Source organism: Aspergillus eucalypticola, assembly GCF_003184535.1.
Source record: "Aspergillus eucalypticola CBS 122712 chromosome Unknown BO83scaffold_36, whole genome shotgun sequence".
NCBI lineage: Eukaryota > Fungi > Ascomycota > Eurotiomycetes > Eurotiales > Aspergillaceae > Aspergillus > Aspergillus eucalypticola.
Window position 1 is genome coordinate 307,022 of NW_020290310.1, and position 16,431 is coordinate 323,452.

The 16,431-nt window shown below is 46.5% G+C and overlaps 11 protein-coding genes across 11 annotated transcripts; 5 read left to right on the plus strand and 6 right to left on the minus strand.

The window, feature by feature from the left end:
* The first annotated feature begins 103 nt into the window (after window positions 1-103).
* Window positions 104-1,131, plus strand: BO83DRAFT_370835 (monothiol glutaredoxin GRX5). Its single transcript, XM_025529911.1, has 3 exons — window positions 104-246; window positions 350-629; window positions 697-1,131. The coding sequence occupies exons 1-3, from the start codon at window positions 220-222 to the stop codon at window positions 846-848; spliced, it is 459 nt and encodes a 152-aa protein (XP_025383226.1). The 5' UTR covers window positions 104-219; the 3' UTR covers window positions 849-1,131.
* Window positions 1,113-2,891, minus strand: BO83DRAFT_382644 (ethanolamine-phosphate cytidylyltransferase). The gene is made up of 4 exons (XM_025532273.1): window positions 2,599-2,891; window positions 2,422-2,539; window positions 1,597-2,371; window positions 1,113-1,534 (listed from the first exon to the last, which is right to left on the minus strand). The coding sequence occupies exons 1-4, from the start codon at window positions 2,720-2,722 to the stop codon at window positions 1,217-1,219; spliced, it is 1,335 nt and encodes a 444-aa protein (XP_025383227.1). The 5' UTR covers window positions 2,723-2,891; the 3' UTR covers window positions 1,113-1,216.
* A 443-nt stretch (window positions 2,892-3,334) lies between these two features.
* On the minus strand, window positions 3,335-4,669 carry BO83DRAFT_382645 (putative mitochondrial protein sorting (Msf1)). Its single transcript, XM_025532274.1, has 2 exons — window positions 4,197-4,669; window positions 3,335-4,127 (listed from the first exon to the last, which is right to left on the minus strand). The coding sequence occupies exons 1-2, from the start codon at window positions 4,347-4,349 to the stop codon at window positions 3,708-3,710; spliced, it is 573 nt and encodes a 190-aa protein (XP_025383228.1). The 5' UTR covers window positions 4,350-4,669; the 3' UTR covers window positions 3,335-3,707.
* An 835-nt stretch (window positions 4,670-5,504) lies between these two features.
* BO83DRAFT_324069 (uncharacterized protein) lies at window positions 5,505-5,789 on the plus strand (the record flags this gene model as incomplete). Its single annotated transcript, XM_025527961.1, has 1 exon — window positions 5,505-5,789. One exon carries the CDS (start codon window positions 5,505-5,507, stop codon window positions 5,787-5,789), a length of 285 nt encoding a protein of 94 aa, XP_025383229.1.
* BO83DRAFT_382647 (peroxiredoxin) lies at window positions 5,620-6,485 on the plus strand. The gene has a single exon (XM_025532275.1). It carries the CDS (start codon window positions 5,895-5,897, stop codon window positions 6,315-6,317), a length of 423 nt encoding a protein of 140 aa, XP_025383230.1. The 5' UTR covers window positions 5,620-5,894; the 3' UTR covers window positions 6,318-6,485.
* Window positions 6,486-6,790: 305 nt separating this feature from the next.
* On the plus strand, window positions 6,791-7,732 carry BO83DRAFT_411947 (putative NADH-ubiquinone oxidoreductase 21 kDa subunit). The gene is made up of 4 exons (XM_025534359.1): window positions 6,791-6,838; window positions 6,912-6,981; window positions 7,048-7,544; window positions 7,598-7,732. The coding sequence occupies exons 2-4, from the start codon at window positions 6,922-6,924 to the stop codon at window positions 7,620-7,622; spliced, it is 582 nt and encodes a 193-aa protein (XP_025383231.1). The 5' UTR covers window positions 6,791-6,838; window positions 6,912-6,921; the 3' UTR covers window positions 7,623-7,732.
* A 487-nt stretch (window positions 7,733-8,219) lies between these two features.
* On the minus strand, window positions 8,220-8,954 carry BO83DRAFT_421030 (DUF1761 domain-containing protein; the record flags this gene model as incomplete). The annotated part of the gene is made up of 3 exons (XM_025534968.1): window positions 8,835-8,954; window positions 8,446-8,750; window positions 8,220-8,366 (listed from the first exon to the last, which is right to left on the minus strand). Exons 1-3 carry the CDS (start codon window positions 8,848-8,850, stop codon window positions 8,223-8,225), a joined length of 465 nt encoding a protein of 154 aa, XP_025383232.1. The 5' UTR covers window positions 8,851-8,954.
* A 55-nt stretch (window positions 8,955-9,009) lies between these two features.
* On the minus strand, window positions 9,010-9,245 carry BO83DRAFT_324120 (uncharacterized protein; the record flags this gene model as incomplete). The annotated part of the gene is made up of 2 exons (XM_025527963.1): window positions 9,010-9,147; window positions 9,198-9,245. Coding segments are annotated over 2 exons (186 nt in total), but the record flags the coding sequence as incomplete, so codon positions are not given.
* Window positions 9,246-10,274: 1,029 nt separating this feature from the next.
* On the plus strand, window positions 10,275-11,059 carry BO83DRAFT_403160 (uncharacterized protein; the record flags this gene model as incomplete). Its single annotated transcript, XM_025533597.1, has 2 exons — window positions 10,275-10,492; window positions 10,588-11,059. 2 exons carry the CDS (start codon window positions 10,275-10,277, stop codon window positions 11,057-11,059), a joined length of 690 nt encoding a protein of 229 aa, XP_025383234.1.
* Window positions 11,060-11,125: 66 nt separating this feature from the next.
* Window positions 11,126-13,455, minus strand: BO83DRAFT_382651 (rRNA-processing protein MPP10). The gene has a single exon (XM_025532276.1). It carries the CDS (start codon window positions 13,288-13,290, stop codon window positions 11,170-11,172), a length of 2,121 nt encoding a protein of 706 aa, XP_025383235.1. The 5' UTR covers window positions 13,291-13,455; the 3' UTR covers window positions 11,126-11,169.
* A 781-nt stretch (window positions 13,456-14,236) lies between these two features.
* Window positions 14,237-15,571, minus strand: BO83DRAFT_441403 (NuoB/complex I 20 kDa subunit family protein). The gene is made up of 4 exons (XM_025536331.1): window positions 15,391-15,571; window positions 15,152-15,344; window positions 14,744-15,099; window positions 14,237-14,687 (listed from the first exon to the last, which is right to left on the minus strand). The coding sequence occupies exons 1-4, from the start codon at window positions 15,443-15,445 to the stop codon at window positions 14,593-14,595; spliced, it is 699 nt and encodes a 232-aa protein (XP_025383236.1). The 5' UTR covers window positions 15,446-15,571; the 3' UTR covers window positions 14,237-14,592.
* Window positions 15,572-16,431: the final 860 nt, after the last annotated feature.

The window sequence follows — 16,431 nt, forward strand, 5'->3', positions numbered from 1 at the left end:
GTTTTATCAAGCAAAAAGAAAGCTGGATCACATGACTGGGAGTGGGAACTGTTCCTTATTAATGTCAACAACTACAGTGGTTGCTTAGTGAGCATGTGTAGCCAAGTTCTCCGCATGTGCTAACTAAATCCTCGGACTTCGGTGCATATAGACAAGCAGAGCTTGACTTCAGCGGCAATTATTTGACGTTTCTATATTTTCACAAACTAATAACTCATCATGTTTTCTAGGAATTTGGCCTCATCGGTACGTATTGCGCACCCCTACTTTGCTGATCTCTCAGCTATTATGCATACTGCTCCTTCGTTCTTCATGAACATAGCTAAGTTTACGATAAATTTCTTATTAGGCGTTTCGGCCACTTTTCCGACAACCTCAAGTGTTGCAACCTAGATTCGCTGGCATTCAGCTGCCCTCTACCCTCTATGCCCGGTATCTGTCTTCGGAGACACGGTCAGCTATAGACAAAGCTGTCGCATCTGCACCCGTCGTTCTTTTCATGAAGGGCACGCCAGAGACGCCGCAGTGCGGTTTCTCTCGAGCCAGTATACAAATTTTGGGACTGCAGGGAGTGGATCCGAAGAAGTTTGTTGCATTCAATGTGTTGGAAGATTCAGAACTTCGTCAGGGTATGCTTTACAGATGGACTCTTGTCCTCAATCTCTATTTCAATACAACTAATACTAGGTCTTTCAGGTATCAAAGAGTATTCCGACTGGCCCACAATTCCGCAATTGTATCTGGAGAAGGAGTTCATCGGTGGCTGCGATATTCTGATGTCTATGCATCAGAATGGAGAACTTGCTAAATTGCTCGAAGAGAAGGGAGTCCTTGTGGCGGCCGACTAATTTTAGGAATGTGATGCAGCGCAGCTGCCTCGAAACACATACTGTACATTTACAAACTATCATACCGTTTTTTGTCCGAAGGAAAGAACTATGTCAGCAGTAGTTGTATTCGTGCTTGTGACTCAATGTCTGCATTTCATATTGGCGCGATCGAGGATGGGGAGATAGAGATGCTTCTGTCATGACGTACGCATTGTCCAAACTTCATACTGTTAATCTTAATGTGCTTGGCTTTTTGGAATGCATAAGAGTGGCTTGGTCTTCGCTATCTCCGAGCGTCCCTCCCTTATTCTCCGTCTTCTTTATTATATATCATTTCATGTTCTATGGAAGCGCTTTTGCCCGGCTTTGTTATACACCATTGCTATCTAGGCAGATGCTGACTCTTTGGACTTGACCAACTCCTCAACAACACCCTTTTCGAGTTTGGCGCGCTGTCTTTCTTCATAGGCTTCCCTACTTTTCAATATTCTGTCAACGATCTCACCGGCATTCACATGCTGGTACGTATGGCTAGATGTCTCTTTGAAAATGCCCATCCGCTTGGGTGCCACATAAGGATCATAGGTGAGGGGTATGAACGTAGTAGGACCGTGGTAAACTGCATCTGGAACGCCTAGTGGCATGGCCTCCAGGTATGATTGACTTGGGGAGAATGGCGAGGAAAAGATCACAGCATGTATATACTAAACTCTGGTTAGCAGGTTGATACTTCACTCAAAGATCCCAGACACTTCGAATTACATACGCGACACTGCAGAACGCATAGCCCGCGTTCAAAGATGTTCATGATGGGGTAGTTGAGGCCTTTCCAGTGGTTTATAACATCGTCGTCATGTATGCCAGCAACCACATAGGCAGGGCCATAGTCCTCTCCGTATTCTTTGACTCTCTTGACTTTTTGCTCTTCGTCATACCAACCACGCCGGTGGCCTTCCAATTCCTCCTGCGTTAAGACCTGTCGAAGAAATTCGATGTGCCCGGATGAGAACAAGTCAAATCCCCCATCGACATAGATGATTCGCTGTCCAGGCCTTGGCAACTTTCCGTTCACAACTGTCTCGAATGCTCCAGGTTCCTCGACTGTGTTCCCAAGTTTCGCAGAACTCGATCCGTTCCAGATCCAAACCTGCGGGCCAGGCTGTAGACCAGTCTCGTCAGTGGCATAATCACGAATCCTTTGCATGAGACTATTGGCCGAATGCTTGCGCTCTTCCAGACTTCCAGATCCTTCTTCCCCGTTGAGGGTATCTTTTACGCTTTTGACGAAATGGTTTTTCGTACACAGAAGCATTCGCCCAACAAGGTCTGTCGTGGATATTCCCGGCGTTCTCTTAACCACACGAAAGCGCCCTGCAGCTTTAACAAACCGGTAGCAGTCCTCCCCATTGCTGTCGGAAGTGATATCATCGCCATGGACGACATACTTGCAGCCGTAGTGCGAAACCCAAGGTAAAAATGTCACATAAGGAGCAGAGGGAACGCAGCGAGTCACCCAGCGACATGCTTCCACTGCAGCTACTCTAGACTTGGGTCAGAAGGCCAATGGGCTGCTTGATATAGGCAAACTAACCGTTCATCCAGTGTCATAACTGTCGGCCCCTTATTCTCGAGGATTGCTTCGTCAGAGTGAACACCGACATAAAGCTCGTCTCCCAGTTGGCGAGCCTGGAGCATAGCGCCCGCATGGCCTATACATAACTCAGCCTTGTGAAGGTGTTGTGTAAGGTACGAGCAAAAGGTGGCATACCATGATGGCTAAAGTCAAAGCATCCGTCTACCCAAATGCGATTGTCCGAAATGGGTACATCATCTTGGGGATCCACGGGCCACTCTCCTGGCGCGGGGATCATGTCTTCAGGAGTGGCGCTCATTGTTGTAGGGCAACTTCGTATGGAGGGAACATAAACAAGAAGCAATTGCCAGAGTTTTAATGGGTACCCTATTACCTTATGCTTGTATTGAAGCGTTCGGGTAAGCTGTCGACGGGTTGAGACCGTGAAACGACTTAGGGAGTCCACCTACTTAACCCGACTAGGCGGGCTGAAGAGGGGCAATGTGGCATGCGGAGAAGGAGGCGGGATGACATCGTAGGATTCGGAACGGGGCGATACATTATCAGTCCCCGCCTAACATACCTTTAATGGTACCTATACTGTCTATGCTTTGAATATACTTCACATGTACCTTCTGCTACAAACTGTCAGATAATATAACATCCATTCTGTGTGACCACTACATGTGTTAGAATGGTTCTGAGACTTGACCAGATATTCTGATAGTTAGAGACTCTGCACTGCCATAGTGAGCGTTCCGGTAGAAAGACAGTATTTTGTCAAGAGAACTTGTTCCATTTACATATTGCAGCAACAAAGGGGATCAAGGAAGCCCTATCATAAAATGTCATGCTCTGGAATTATCGAGAGCAAACCACACGGGTGTGTAAATGGCAACGCCATTACTCAAATGCGTTACGAAGAAGCGGATTAGTTCAACATGCCCATTCCTCTATTCTGGTGCATATGTAGTACTCATGGTATATGAACACGACGTGGGAAAAAGAGACAGGTGATAAAAGCGAAGAAAGAAGAGTCTATAACTTTTGGTTGTACATGTCTCATGAGTGGCGCGTGATAGCAGAAACAAAAGGCGCTGAGGCAAGGCATTGAAAGACAATCACAAACAGATGCGGTCCGGACCAATTGCAGAGGGAAGATCCATCGGGAATAGAAAAACAAACGCTTCGATTAAGACATATGGATGAAGGCGAAAAGACGGGAAAGAGAGACGCCAGTTAATGCAAACGCTCAAAAACGTATGACGGAAAAGATAGACCAAGACCACAAGCCCCAATTGTGGTTAGGATTGAAGCTTAGTGCTCTCGAGTTCACGTTGTTCACTGAAAACTCGGCGACTCATCTCAAGAACAGCCTCAAACCCTTCTCGGCCCTTCTTCGCGTTCTGACTGAATCTCTCCACGCTAGCTTCTTCTACCTTGTTTTTTATTTTCTGCCATCCACCGCACAAGGCAGTTATCTTCGCCTCTTGATTAAAATCGGTAGTTGAGGAAGGGTTTGACGGTGACGGCTGATAGATAACGGTCTCCTTGACGTTCAAGACGTTAGACCATGTAAGGTTGGTCGAACACATCGTGACCTTCTTCGAGACAGGATCGACGTAGGACACTTCGTAAACATGCGACGTAGCACTGCCTCCAAAGAGTGAAAGGACCCATTGCGGCACTGATTGATTACAGGTAATCAGACGCTCTGTCCGCAGCTATACAACAAGACAATCAGCCAAATGTTGCACGGTAAGAATGAGAGTAAGATGGTCGATGATACGTACAATTCCAGTATCAGCATCGACTGCCCGAGATAGGGTGTCTACTGCCACGACATGTGTAGACTTGTCATTCCAGGGACAATATTTGCGCCAGTTTGCCGCCGAAACTTCTTCCCAAGAGTAATCGAAAGTGCACGTCGAAGAAAAGACTCTCATGTCGATAGACTTGCGATCTGAAACGTCCCTTGGGATCGTGATAGACAAAGAGTGGCCGTATGCTTATGAAACACTTCGAAAACAAGAAAGATGCACGTCCAAGGAGAAAAAGAGAGCGAGCCAGACCGGGAGCGAAACCCAAGTCTGTGGCGGTAGGTGCTTCGGAGATAGGTTCTTATGGATTCGATAACTACGAGGAGTTCAGGATGCGGCAAATAATCAACTACTACAAGATGAGTAATGAGAACTCCACATGAGTGGTCGTGAAGGCGGACGCAGTGAGTGAGAGTGGCGATCGCCAATCTTGTGCAATATTGCGGTAGGATTGGTAGAAAATTTGAGAATTTTAGCCCCGGATTCCGCGTTCTTCTCCTGGACAAGAACAGTGGCGCCAAGGGTCGGGATTTACCGGTACAGTAATCTGACTCCCGGTCAAGGTCAAAAGACCGCCTTCAACTCCGCAGAGAACCCACTAGTAGTTAGTTAGTCATTATTATGTGCATCTGACATCAGGCGCTACTATTCTAGAGGGTCGAGGTTGGTTCATGCCGACTACTACTTTGTATATCCGAACAATCCCCCAGATCAGCATCTTATGCTACCGATCAATTACTCATACTATAGGATAGTTGAAATAATTGAGGTCAAGATATGACAGTGTGAATGATGTTCTGGCCCTTTGTTTCCTGCATCATCAAATGTCTTTGAATCATCCAATAAGAGCCAGCTTTGCCTCTTGATATCGAACATTCGTCAAACAGTTCCAAAAGTGGTGGTCGACATTTAGAAGGCGCATACGTGCTTTTGGTGTACTGGGGGGAACCCCATATTGACGGGGAGATGGGAAATTCTTTGTTGATAGATACGTTAGTTAGTCAGTTACATATGCAAAGCACGCACTTTCTAGTTTGTTACATACCCCTGTACAAGAGTCCCTGCCAATTCTTACACATCTCCCATGCGTACTACAGTGGCTGTCTCGGGTGATAGTCGTTTTCACCTGTTAGTCTTGGCCTACATTCCACTATCTATGAACTGATCCACTGTTTAGCTGTTGATAAGCATCTTCAAAAGTCTTTCTTTACTTCCCCCAATCTTTGTGTTTTGTTTTCGTTGACACAAAACATCAAACGCCTGGATTCTCAATCACAAGATATGGTCGAACTACGAAAGCGCAAGGCGCCAGCACAAGCCCCTGCGGCAGAGCGCAAGGCCAAAAAAGTTCAGGAATCCACGGTATCTCGAAAGCCGGATGTTCCCAAGGCCATCTCCGACGATAAGGCTCCAAAAGTTGGCGACAAACTAGACTTGGACAACTTCGGTGGTGATATTGAGACTGACGAAGGGCAAAAAACCACGCTGAAAGATCTCGTCGATGCTAGTGAAGCTGGTGTCGTGCTGTTCACGTACCCTAGAGCTTCAACCCCAGGCTGTACGTAAAAATCTCTACTCCCACCTCCCCAATTCCCCCGCACTCTGCCATGAGGATAATCTGGTGCGGGTACAAACACGCATGGTGGTCATCGAATACACCCGTTCGCGATTATGGCCTTTGATATAATCATCCGCTGCAGTAATCCTAGAGAAGCTAATATATCAACAGGTACCAAACAAGCCTGTTTGTTCCGTGACAACTATGACTCTATCACGGAAAGTGGTTTAACGATTTACGGCCTTTCAGCGGACTCACCAAAGGCAAATACTACGTTCAAGACTAAACAAAGGTTGCCATACCCTCTTCTCTGCAATCCCACCGCTACATTGATAGCAGCTCTTGGACTTAAAAAGTCGCCAAAAGGCACAATTCGAGGAATCTTTGCTATTGATAAAGAGGGCAAAGTTTTGATACTACAGGCCGGAGGCCCCGATGCAACGCTTGATGCTGCACGTAATCTAGCTGCAGAATTGAAGAAACCGAGCTCCGGAGACGAAACCCGCCACGCGAGTTCACCAGCTAAGGATGACTAGTCATTGATAGTGATAACCAGCATATCACTTCAATGGGGTTGCTCCCATTGAACGTGGTAGCTGATGGATTCATTTGTTACAGACATATTGAGGCCTTGAGGTTTCCAATTGGTACATGCCTTGTCTGGCATAAGCACTATATGCAATTCCAAATCATTCTCGCGATTGATGCCCCAGAATATCCCCCAACCCGAACTGTAATCGGCCATAGTAGCCCGCTTCTCACACGTGAGCAAGGCAATTTAGCCTCTTATAATATGTGGCCTGTAAATGCATGCCCTCCGGCACTTTAGTATACAGTAATGATATTTTTTTTTTCTCCATGAAAATAACAGGGCTCTTTCATTTCCACTGCTACCTACCACAAATGTTACCTTGGGCAATCGGAGGTGTGCGACTGTCGGAGAATAAGTTGTTCCGTGTGTAGAGGCTCGATTCCGCAGGCCTGGTTCCGTTTGAGACCGTGCGGCGAAGGACGTACCCTTGAAGGTCTTCCATTTCCTTCCCGATATAGTACTCAGGTAAAGTAACACCCACTATAGCAAAATCTCTTATCATAATTGCGCCTAAATCATTAATACGTTACCTGGACAGAAAAGAAATCATGGCTCGCGACATCGTGAAAGCGGCTAAGTCCGCATCCAATGTGATAGCCGTTCATAAGGTAGGAGATAGCCATTGGCTGCTCTGTGTTACATCAGGATAGAATATTTTACTTATTCTTTATCAGAAATATACTGTTCAGTCCACTGGGATATGGGAACGCATTCGCCGCCTCCTTGCTGTCGACCCGACTCGCTCCACGGGTGTTCCGTTGAACGCTCAGTATCGTCTACCGACCCCTGGAGCCCTTCCTCCTCTCTCCTACGATGATCCGGTTACTGTTCCGGCCGGTGATTTGGCTGACAACCCTTATTGGAAACGTGATGTTCGGAGAAATTACCCCCGGCTCAGTGCGGTCAGTCAGGCGGATGCTGTGGGCCTGCTCAGTGTAGGCAGTCAAGCTGCTCCCAAGGATGATGTCCTTCAGATCGGCGAGGCAGGAGAGAAACAATTGGTGTCCGTGAAGCAACAGGCCGAAGAGCGCGGCCTGGCTGGTCTGTTTGAGAAGGACAAGAATGGAATCAAGGAAGTTCTGGGCGCTAATGGTTTGCCTCCGCTGCCATGCAACTTGAACCCTGCTGGTAGCAAATATCAGCTCGGCCATGACCATGGCTACCCCAGTGTGTATGTGCTACCTATCCCCGTTATCTCTAGACCAAGCTAACACCTTTGATAAGCTACCCCTGCCGCACTTTCGTTTAGCTTGTCTACGCAGCTTGACTACAATATTGAGATAAATGCAATTGTACTTACTTTCCCTTTATTACATGCTCCCATTACTAGACGGTCTGTTCTCGTGCTTTTGTGTGTTTAATATTTACTGGTGTTGTAGGTATTACTTGGTGTACTTGTAGATGTAATTGACAGTAACTATAGTCGATTTTGTACACCATCAAAACTTATTGGGACAAGCAAAGGAAAAGACTAACACGTTCCTCAGGAAATGGCGCAAGCCTACAAGGTACATTCTGCTGCCAATGGGTCAAGAATGGAATGAACTGTGTACATTGTGTAGACCACATTTGGCTCCTTGAGTTGCATATCTGTGACAAGGTTAAGTTCCACACCCAAGATCGCAGGCAATGCGTCTAGCAAATCCACTCTACACCTAAACACAGCAAGAACTTGAAAGGAGCCAGTGTAAGCTATTTTGGGGTTGTGGATTTTAGTTGCATGGCGCACGCTCCATACTCAAGTCTTCTAATTTCAGTGGACTAAATCAATGACTATTTGCCGAAATGATCAACTGATACTTAAAAAAAAATCGACATTATCACAAATTACATTGCAACAATAGAACCTTTAATAGCTGCTAGAAAATGGATTCGTGCGGGTACCCCACCAAGTAAGGAAGAGGCTGAGTCCCACTGTTTCAAACAACCTGCTGACTGCACCTACGGCAACAGTGTCAAGGGGTCTCTTTTCGGCAAAGACCTGGCTCACAACCTATACAAAGGCAACACATAATTAGCATGTCTCAAATGCGAGTTGGAAGTGGGAAAAGGAAAAGATGGGGAGAACATACACCGGGGGCTGCGCTGGCCATGAAGATCAAGCTCCCAAGATAAGCCGCTCCCTTGTAGCTCAAAGTACCCGTGGCGTTGATCAGAGCTGCTACTCCATATGTTTGGACTGAGCTTCCAACCAAGGAGGTACCCCAGGCTGCTACTGCACCGGCAGCCTCTTTAGATTTGAGGAACTCTTCCTTGGAATTGGCTGCTTGGGCACGATGATAGGTATCGCCGAATACGGGCGCGAGAATGCCGAGGGAAGCAGTGTGCGTGAAAAGAGCACCTGCCGCAATTGCGGAGGGCTTGACCGAAGGGAGATCTAGGCCAATTATGTTAATTCATGAGAGTTGGAGTTAAGAGGGGAGGGTCGTCGCTTGCACTGCGAGGACAGACGAGCACTCACAGTTCAAGGTTGTCATTTTGGAGATAGGTAGTTGGGGGCTTCGGTGTAGTAGAGACAAGATATAACTTCAACAAGTGAAATGCTTCGAAGTCGAGAGAATTGAGGTGTAGGAAGTAGATTCTTTCGAGCAAGTAAGCCTCGTTTTATGGCATGGAGCTGGGCTAGGCTGGCCTTTTCAACCCCTAAGTACCGTCACCGGACAAGTCCATAGTCGATCCGTGGTGAGGTACGAAGTGACGTCGTTATGATCGAAAGACACGAGAAGCACAGCAAAATGGAGGACGACCTTGAGCATACTTTGTACGGTAGTGCTCTATCATGACATCATACAATACTTCCAGTGGGTGCAGGATTATTACGTACTTGGCGGAGGGTTGCCGCAATCATACTAGTGCCTGGATCGTTCAGTACCCAGCAGTAGATCTTTACTACTTGCACCTTAAAAGAGTTACGTCGTGGCAGTATCCACAATCACAGACATCCTGTCGATATCTACAACGTACAGCCACTCTGTGATGTAGTCTAATCTTAATGTTTGCACCATTTTTGTACTTTCATGAGGGAAAAAATACGCTCATGTTGGATAGCTTGTTCGCTTGGCTCATGGTCCCTTCCTTTGACTCGTAGCATCCATAGTACTGGCTGCTTAGCACTATGAACTACTTCCAGAATGAACAACTAGGACCTAATGAAGGTTGTCGTTTCTGGTATTCTAGTATATAATTTGATTTTGAGATACAACTTCTCTCTGGCAATAGAATTGTTATGGCACATTCTACATCCATATCTGCGTATTGTGGACCATGATTTCTAGGGTGCGCCTTCATTCTATTATACATTGTATAATTTTTTCCTAAGTACGCTTACTATCAGACAAGAACAATACTGTGACTAATTTAGTTATCATGTTTCTGGTGTTGCTAAACACGCCTGCTGCCCACGGCTCTGTCAATGATTTCCCACGTCTTCCTCTTTTTCTCCCTTCCCCCCTTACGGTTCTACTCATAATTTAATGTTGCCCTTTTCTTCCCCATTGATACCAGCTAAATAGGTTCCTTGGCAAGTATTCTTCACTAAAGGCGGATTTATTATTCAACCTCACCAATGGTGGTCAATTCCCTTGGTACATTGTAAAAGTGTGACAACTCGTACTTATATGGGTGATTCCAGACATTAGGTAGAAAACCGATGGGGCAAAGTAGGGCGGGGGAGAAAAAAATTGAGGGAGACTAGAACCAACGATTCCGTGCCTCCCAGATCGACCCAAAGAAAAGAACAAGTTCATTATAACTAAGTGTGCTTCCATCTGAGTTACTCTTCAAACGTCCAAAGTTGCTTCATTTTATACTTCGGCATCAAGTGTTCGTTAACGCTGTGTGCTGTAACAGACCATCATCATATTAAATGGAAGTTCCCGGTTCAATGCCAGCTGCAATCGACATGAATGATTCATTAGACATCGATGAATCGTTGATCCCGGTTAGGGATTTTAAGCCCGCCAGTCAGAGCTCCATCTCCTTTGATGGGATGTTATCGAACCCTCTAGTTCTCCAGGAAGATCTAAAGGAAGGGTGTGGAGGCCAGCTATGGCCAGCGGGGATGGTCCTGTCGAAGTACTTGCTACGCCAACATCAATCTAGCTTTCTCGGTAAAACAATGTCCGTTGCCCTATGACCCAGTTTTGTCCTCACCTGCAACCTGTCCGACTTGTGCCTGGTATGCGGGTAATTGACCCCTGCTAATTGTTGGTTAGAGTTGAACTTGGAGCCGGCGGCGGTCTTGTTGGCCTTGCGCTTGCACGCAGATGTCACCCTGAGGTGCCACGAATTTACATTACGGATCAAGCTCCCATGTTGCCCCTGATGAAGACGAATATCAAGCTCAACAATCTTTCTTCTACAGTCGAAGCTACAGTACTAAACTGGGGAGACTCCCTCCCAGACAGCATCCCAAAGCATCCCGCAATTATCCTCGCCGCTGACTGTGTTTACTTTGAGCCCGCCTTCCCGCTACTAATCTCGACCTTGAATGATCTTCTTGGTCCAGAATCTATCTGTTACTTCTGCTTTAAGAGGCGTAGAAGAGCAGACCTCCGTTTCATGAAAAATGCAAGGAAGGTGTTTGATGTGGAAGAAATCCGGGATGACCCTGATGCGGAGACATACCGGCGCGAGAACATTTTCCTCTACCAGATACGGTTGAAGTCGGACAAGAGGGGTGTCTAGGAAGGTCTAGCTACAAATTAAAACTACTACTACTAGGGAAAGTCTTGTGCGAATATATCGAAATACGCTTGTCTTTGGTACATAGATCCAATCTGTAACCGCACTGAAATCTAAAGCTTGAGCACATGGCCACCTTCCTTCACGGCTTCTTTGATTTTACCGCCATTGATATTTGTCACTTCGCCCTGCTTCCCAATCAATTTGACTCCACCCTTCTTCAAGTCCGAAATGAGCTGCTGATTTTCAGCCGCTTTCCCTGTCTTCTGGGATTTTGCGGTGCTGGCGTTTTGCTTTTTGTGCTCTCGACGCAACCTAGCCTTTTGTTCCCTGGTCATCTCCTCTTTGGCGATTGCCGTTCCATTCTTCAAAATCATTTCACCAGCGACCTTGTTATCGTCGCCAGGTGCGTAGATTTCCTGCGGCGCAAGGGTTGCTGTCCCAGTTACAGCGTTGCTAGCTGTCGGCTGAGCATCCTCCATAGTAATTGTTGCCACATCAGTGACAACATTGATGCTTGCCTGCGGAGCCTTGGGCTTGTAATGCCAGTTCGAGAGCGTGTCTAGTTGAGAGCTGATCTCTTTCCATAAGTTTGTTACAGTAGCATGCTCACGGATCAACTTCTGATTTTTAGGATCAACGAAATTTGGATCGGTAGCGCGAAGATGGTCAGCTTCATATAATTCAGCAAGGCTTTGCTGGGGTTTGGTGTCTTCCAGTTCAGGACGAACTCCCCGCGCGCGCTGTGCGTCGGAAACACCAGGGCGCCGACGTATTACTTCGTCAAATTGTTTGGCAAGGATGCGACGCTTGACAAGCTCTTCGATATCCTCTGACAACTCTGCCGTAACGACTGGCACGGGCTTTCCGATCCTTTCGAAATCCAGGTCTTCCTCAATAAGTGAGTTCACAGGCCTTTCGACAGCCCTGGCTTCACCAGCTAGCATCCAATCCTTCTTGGCAACGTTGGCAGCCTCCAAGCGGCGAATCTCATCAGCAATGCGAGCACGCTGTTTTTCATGACTAGAGGAATTGTTCTGAGATCCCCGCGCTACTTCATGTTCATCACTATCCTCACCGGAAAGCTCATCTTCAAAAAGATCACGTCGAACATCAGCCATGGCACGATCAACGTCGTCGTTGGTAATGGCAAGGTCGGGCTGAGTTTTAGGAAGGGAGCGTGTCTTTTTGCGTGTAACTTTACGTGGAGGTGGAGCGAAGAAGTCAGAATACTTTATGTCGCTGGTGTTCATCCAACCTTCGCCTCCAGAATTTGCCGCATAGACATCATCTGCGTCCATATCGGAATCGTCCTCAAAGCCTGCATCACCAAATGTTGGTCCTTCCTCTTCGCTGTCGGAAATATCCTCGCCATCATTCCCGTCAGAGTGCTCCTGTGGCATGTCTCTCTTCGGTAGAGACATTGACCCTGCTGTAGTCAAAGGATTTGCGTGCCAATCAATTTCATCATCCTCGCTCTCAGAATCGTTGCCTGGGCCACCACTAACGTCCTGTCTTTCGAGTAGTTCCGATTGCTTGTTGAAATCATCTATCGAAAAGAACCCATCATTCAGGCCAAAAGGATCCTCCACATACGTTTCTTGTTCACCGTCGTCGATATCGCTTCCGTAATTGTTGTCGGATAATTGCTCAATGTCTTCTTCGACGTCCGAGTCATGATGGGAGGTTTGAGAGTGAGCGTGTACTGAACTAAGGTCGTCATCGTCATTATCGATACTCGATTGGGTGAGATCGGCCTCTGACTGAGAGTCCACGTTGCTGCCCTCGAATGCGGTGCCGTCAAGTGCCACATTATAAGGTGAGGTCAGGGACCGCTCGTGTGGCTTGGACACTGCAGACCACCAAGTAAAATCCCGCTCGACTTCACCACCGGAAGAATCAAGAATTCTCAAGGCTTGTTGCCATATCTGGTCAGAAGTGAAGCCGTCGACATAGAGTTGCTTGAGCTGTAGGACCTGGTTTGTAAAATCTTCCTCAGCTTCGGATCTTTTGCGCTTTCTGTTCCTGCGTTGGCGCGCACATTGGGAATCGCCGATCGACGAGGCTAACGAATCTAAATAGTACTTCACAGAGCCGGTGATAGTGGTTTTCAACTCCGTCGTGGGTTGAAGGAAAATCCAAGGAGTTGTCAATCCTGATTTGAATGAAGAAATTGGTTCATAAGTTTCGACTTCAGGAAGAGCTCCAGATTGATCGGGAACGAGGTTCTTCATGGCGTGGTACACGCCTGAGATGAGACAGCTGTATCAAAGAAAAAGAGATGGAAAGTGAGGTAAGGAAAAAAGAAGCAAAAGCTTTGAATGGTAGGTGCAGAGAGATCAGCCTGATATTTTGAGCTAGTGGTGGACACTTCAAATAATGGCTTGCGGAAGCCGAAAGTCGCGGAAAAAAAAAAAAAAAAAGTTAATGAAAGTGAAAGGGGAACTAAGATAATCAATTACTTTGGGTCATAAAGTGGGGACACTGGAAAGAAGGCAAGCTCGGGCCATGACCATTTCCTTTGGCCGTCTCACTACAAAATGCTTTTTGTGATGGATGGTGCGTTGCATGGCAGATCTCCTCATATAGCAGACAAACGTGGGCATACGAGCCGCGTATATCTATATAGAAGATGGGTAATCTGTCTCATACTGATGAAGTCGATGATTTCTACTCATTGTTGGTTTGGTGCGCTAAAGAGAATGCTTTACCGACCTCTAACCGGTACGAATCATGGCCTGAAACATGCGCGAAGGTATTGTTTGCAAAACATAATCCGAACAAGAAAGGCCTTGCCGAGCGTATGTAAATCTGCAGAAATGCCCGTAATATTTTATTCCCTCTAATCGGAGATACTACCGCTATTGATGACTTGCGATATAAGGCTGGTGGGCATACTTTACTTTATATGAGCCCCGCGGAAAGTTAACACTAGAAATGCCATTTCCACTGTCACTGGTGAATCGGACTCCTTTCATGTATCAGCATGCCAGAAATCTGCGTCTCTAATATTGATGATAAGAGACTTGTCGTAGTATAGTCCTTCACCTTGCAGCCTCTAGGTATATTTGAACATGCGAAGAAGCAGTCTAGCAATAAGTTGCATACTATGCATGCAAACAGTGGTAATGTCTCGATCTGTTGAAATATTCTAACATTACGACACGACATAGTCTAGATATGAGACGTTTGAGTGTGAGCCGTACAAGAGCGCAGAATATCAGTGTGAATTTGCAGCCAAGTCCCTAACCCCGTTCTAATATACCTAGGAAAGTGGCTTGCAGTTATTGCATACAATACATGTTGGCCGGATCTCCTTGCTCAACCATGAACATGACACACCTGGTATGCCTGTTGGAAGTTAAGCCTCCACTTCCCTTTTATCCCTCCCCCTATCAATTGCGCGCTGGTAATGTTCGGTAATGCACGAGAGCACATACTAGATTTCCAGGATAGGACTTCTTATACAGTCTACGTCCGAACCTGTCCGTTCCAACCCTTGAGTAGAATAGGGAGGAAGTAATTCCAAGTTGAGCTTAACGGCGGTACCACATGCGGGTGATCCTTGTGTGCCGCATCTTCTTTTGAAGTTGAAAGATTCCGTACATCAATGCTTCGGAGGTCGGCGGACCTTGAGTTGTTCCCATTAGCCGACGTCATTGTAGGAATGGTAAAGGGTATACAAACATCCGGGAACATAGACATCCACGGGTACGATTCTATCGCATCCGCGAACAACAGAATAACTGTAGTGGTAATAACCACCGCCATTGGCACAACTTCCCATACTGACGACCCAACGAGGGTCAGGCATTTGGTCATACACCTGTCTGAGAGCGGGAGCCATCTTATTTGTCAATGTGCCTGCCACGATCATGACATCCGATTGCCGAGGTGATGCTCTGAAAATGATTCCAAGACGATCCTGGTCATATCTGGGGGTCGAAAGATGCATCATCTCAACTGCACAGCAGGCGAGACCAAAGGTCATGGGCCACAAAGAACTTTGGCGGGCCCAGTTAGCGACTTGGTCAAGCGTGGTACTACACATGGATCAGTATAAAGTACCCATCTCATGCGTCTTAGGCAACAAACAGGACATATTGCATAGCACCCTCCTTTTTCTCCTGGCTCGGTAAGGGCACCTCTTTCCGCACCTTTCCAGAAGCAGTGAGCGCTTGGCCAGACTGTCCCCGCTGTTCGATTGCTGTTGCCGACTTAATTGAAGAGGTCGAAAGGAACGAAACTGGCTGAATTCGGAAATGGCAAGATGTGATACGCGGTCGCACTACATGAGTTCAGCAACTTAGTAGTAACAATTGGAGAACACATACCATGAAGAGCGCTTGGGATGGCGCCTGGAATGGCGCGACCGGTGAGAGGCAGCATGGCTGTATCGCTCCCAGTAACAATGTGCACAGAGATAAAGAGAAGCGACCTTGCGTGCAAAACCCGTATGAACTGTCAGAAGAGTGGAGGCTTGTAGTCCAGTCTGTCAATGGTGGCAAGATATTATCAGGATAGTCGAGGCTCAAATTAAGAGTATCATTCTGCACTATTGGTACTAATGGAACGCAATTTCCGTAATTTACTGTAACAAAACCTAGTTAAGGTCGTTGAATCCAGCGTCTCGCATTTACTCTGTGTATAATACCGTATTGGCACGTGAGCCACGGACAGCCGGCTAACAATGTGCTAGTGTAAGTTAGATTCTAAAGAGCTTCATTGGCTGGAGTCATCAAAGCTCGGTATTCGAATCCCTCCTTATCTGGACAGCGACATGGATCTCATCGCTGCGTGGAGCAAAGTACTGTAGATGGATGGATGCAGGTGAAGAGCATCCCGTAACAGAAACACCAATAGTTCCAAACTATTGATAGGTGTCCTAGCAGCCTGGGCTGTATGAAAGATGATGCCTTACTAGAACGGGCGTATCTGAATAGGATATTCACAATGTGGCTCTCTTAGAAGTCGATATCATATAGTATAAGGTCGAACAACGCAGCGAGAATCCTTAAACCAAGATGTTGGTAATGGCTTTGAACGGTAACCATGAAATTTCGAAGATGTATGAAGTCAACAGATAATGGAATCCACAAGTGGAACAGCTACAAATAATAACCATCCTACGTTCGAACTTCGAAGATTTAACCAGACCGGATTCCGAATTATACGTACTGTGTAGTCAATATGAAGATATGCTGGGTCAAATTTTCCTGTCCTCTATCGCGACTGTAAGACTGAGTAGAGATGAATAGTATACAATGGTCAAGAGAGTAATAATTGGGGGGAGGGGGGGAATTGACCAAAGCTTTAATTACTATATTATACTTTTGTCTTTGAAGTGAGGGGAAAAAAAAATAGAAATAAAAAGA

Bases quoted from the DNA above. Each gene is read 5' to 3' on its own strand.
- BO83DRAFT_370835 (XM_025529911.1), top strand. From the start codon at position 220: ATGTTTTCTAGGAATTTGGCCTCATCG. The intron at 247-349 runs GTACGTATTGCG...ATTTCTTATTAG, and splicing joins CTAGGAATTTGGCCTCATCG to GCGTTTCGGCCACTTTTCCG. The intron at 630-696 runs GTATGCTTTACA...TAGGTCTTTCAG, and splicing joins AGATTCAGAACTTCGTCAGG to GTATCAAAGAGTATTCCGAC.
- BO83DRAFT_382644 (XM_025532273.1), bottom strand. From the start codon at position 2,722: ATGAGCGCCACTCCTGAAGACATGATCCCCGCGCCAGGAGAGTGGCCC. The intron at 2,540-2,598 runs GTATGCCACCTT...AGTTATGTATAG, and splicing joins CTTTGACTTTAGCCATCATG to GCCATGCGGGCGCTATGCTC. The intron at 1,535-1,596 runs GTATGTAATTCG...ACCAGAGTTTAG, and splicing joins TATGCGTTCTGCAGTGTCGC to TATATACATGCTGTGATCTT.
- BO83DRAFT_382645 (XM_025532274.1), bottom strand. From the start codon at position 4,349: ATGAGAGTCTTTTCTTCGACGTGCACTTTCGATTACTCTTGGGAAGAA. The intron at 4,128-4,196 runs GTACGTATCATC...CTTGTTGTATAG, and splicing joins TCGATGCTGATACTGGAATT to CTGCGGACAGAGCGTCTGAT.
- BO83DRAFT_382647 (XM_025532275.1), top strand. From the start codon at position 5,895: ATGGCCTTTGATATAATCATCCGCTGCAGTAATCCTAGAGAAGCTAAT.
- BO83DRAFT_411947 (XM_025534359.1), top strand. From the start codon at position 6,922: ATGGCTCGCGACATCGTGAAAGCGGCTAAGTCCGCATCCAATGTGATA. The intron at 6,982-7,047 runs GTAGGAGATAGC...ATTCTTTATCAG, and splicing joins ATGTGATAGCCGTTCATAAG to AAATATACTGTTCAGTCCAC. The intron at 7,545-7,597 runs GTATGTGCTACC...ACCTTTGATAAG, and splicing joins GACCATGGCTACCCCAGTGT to CTACCCCTGCCGCACTTTCG.
- BO83DRAFT_382651 (XM_025532276.1), bottom strand. From the start codon at position 13,290: ATGAAGAACCTCGTTCCCGATCAATCTGGAGCTCTTCCTGAAGTCGAA.
- BO83DRAFT_441403 (XM_025536331.1), bottom strand. From the start codon at position 15,445: ATGCTGCCTCTCACCGGTCGCGCCATTCCAGGCGCCATCCCAAGCGCT. The intron at 15,345-15,390 runs GTATGTGTTCTC...GAACTCATGTAG, and splicing joins CATCCCAAGCGCTCTTCATG to TGCGACCGCGTATCACATCT. The intron at 15,100-15,151 runs GTTTGTTGCCTA...ATCCATGTGTAG, and splicing joins GGTGCTATGCAATATGTCCT to TACCACGCTTGACCAAGTCG.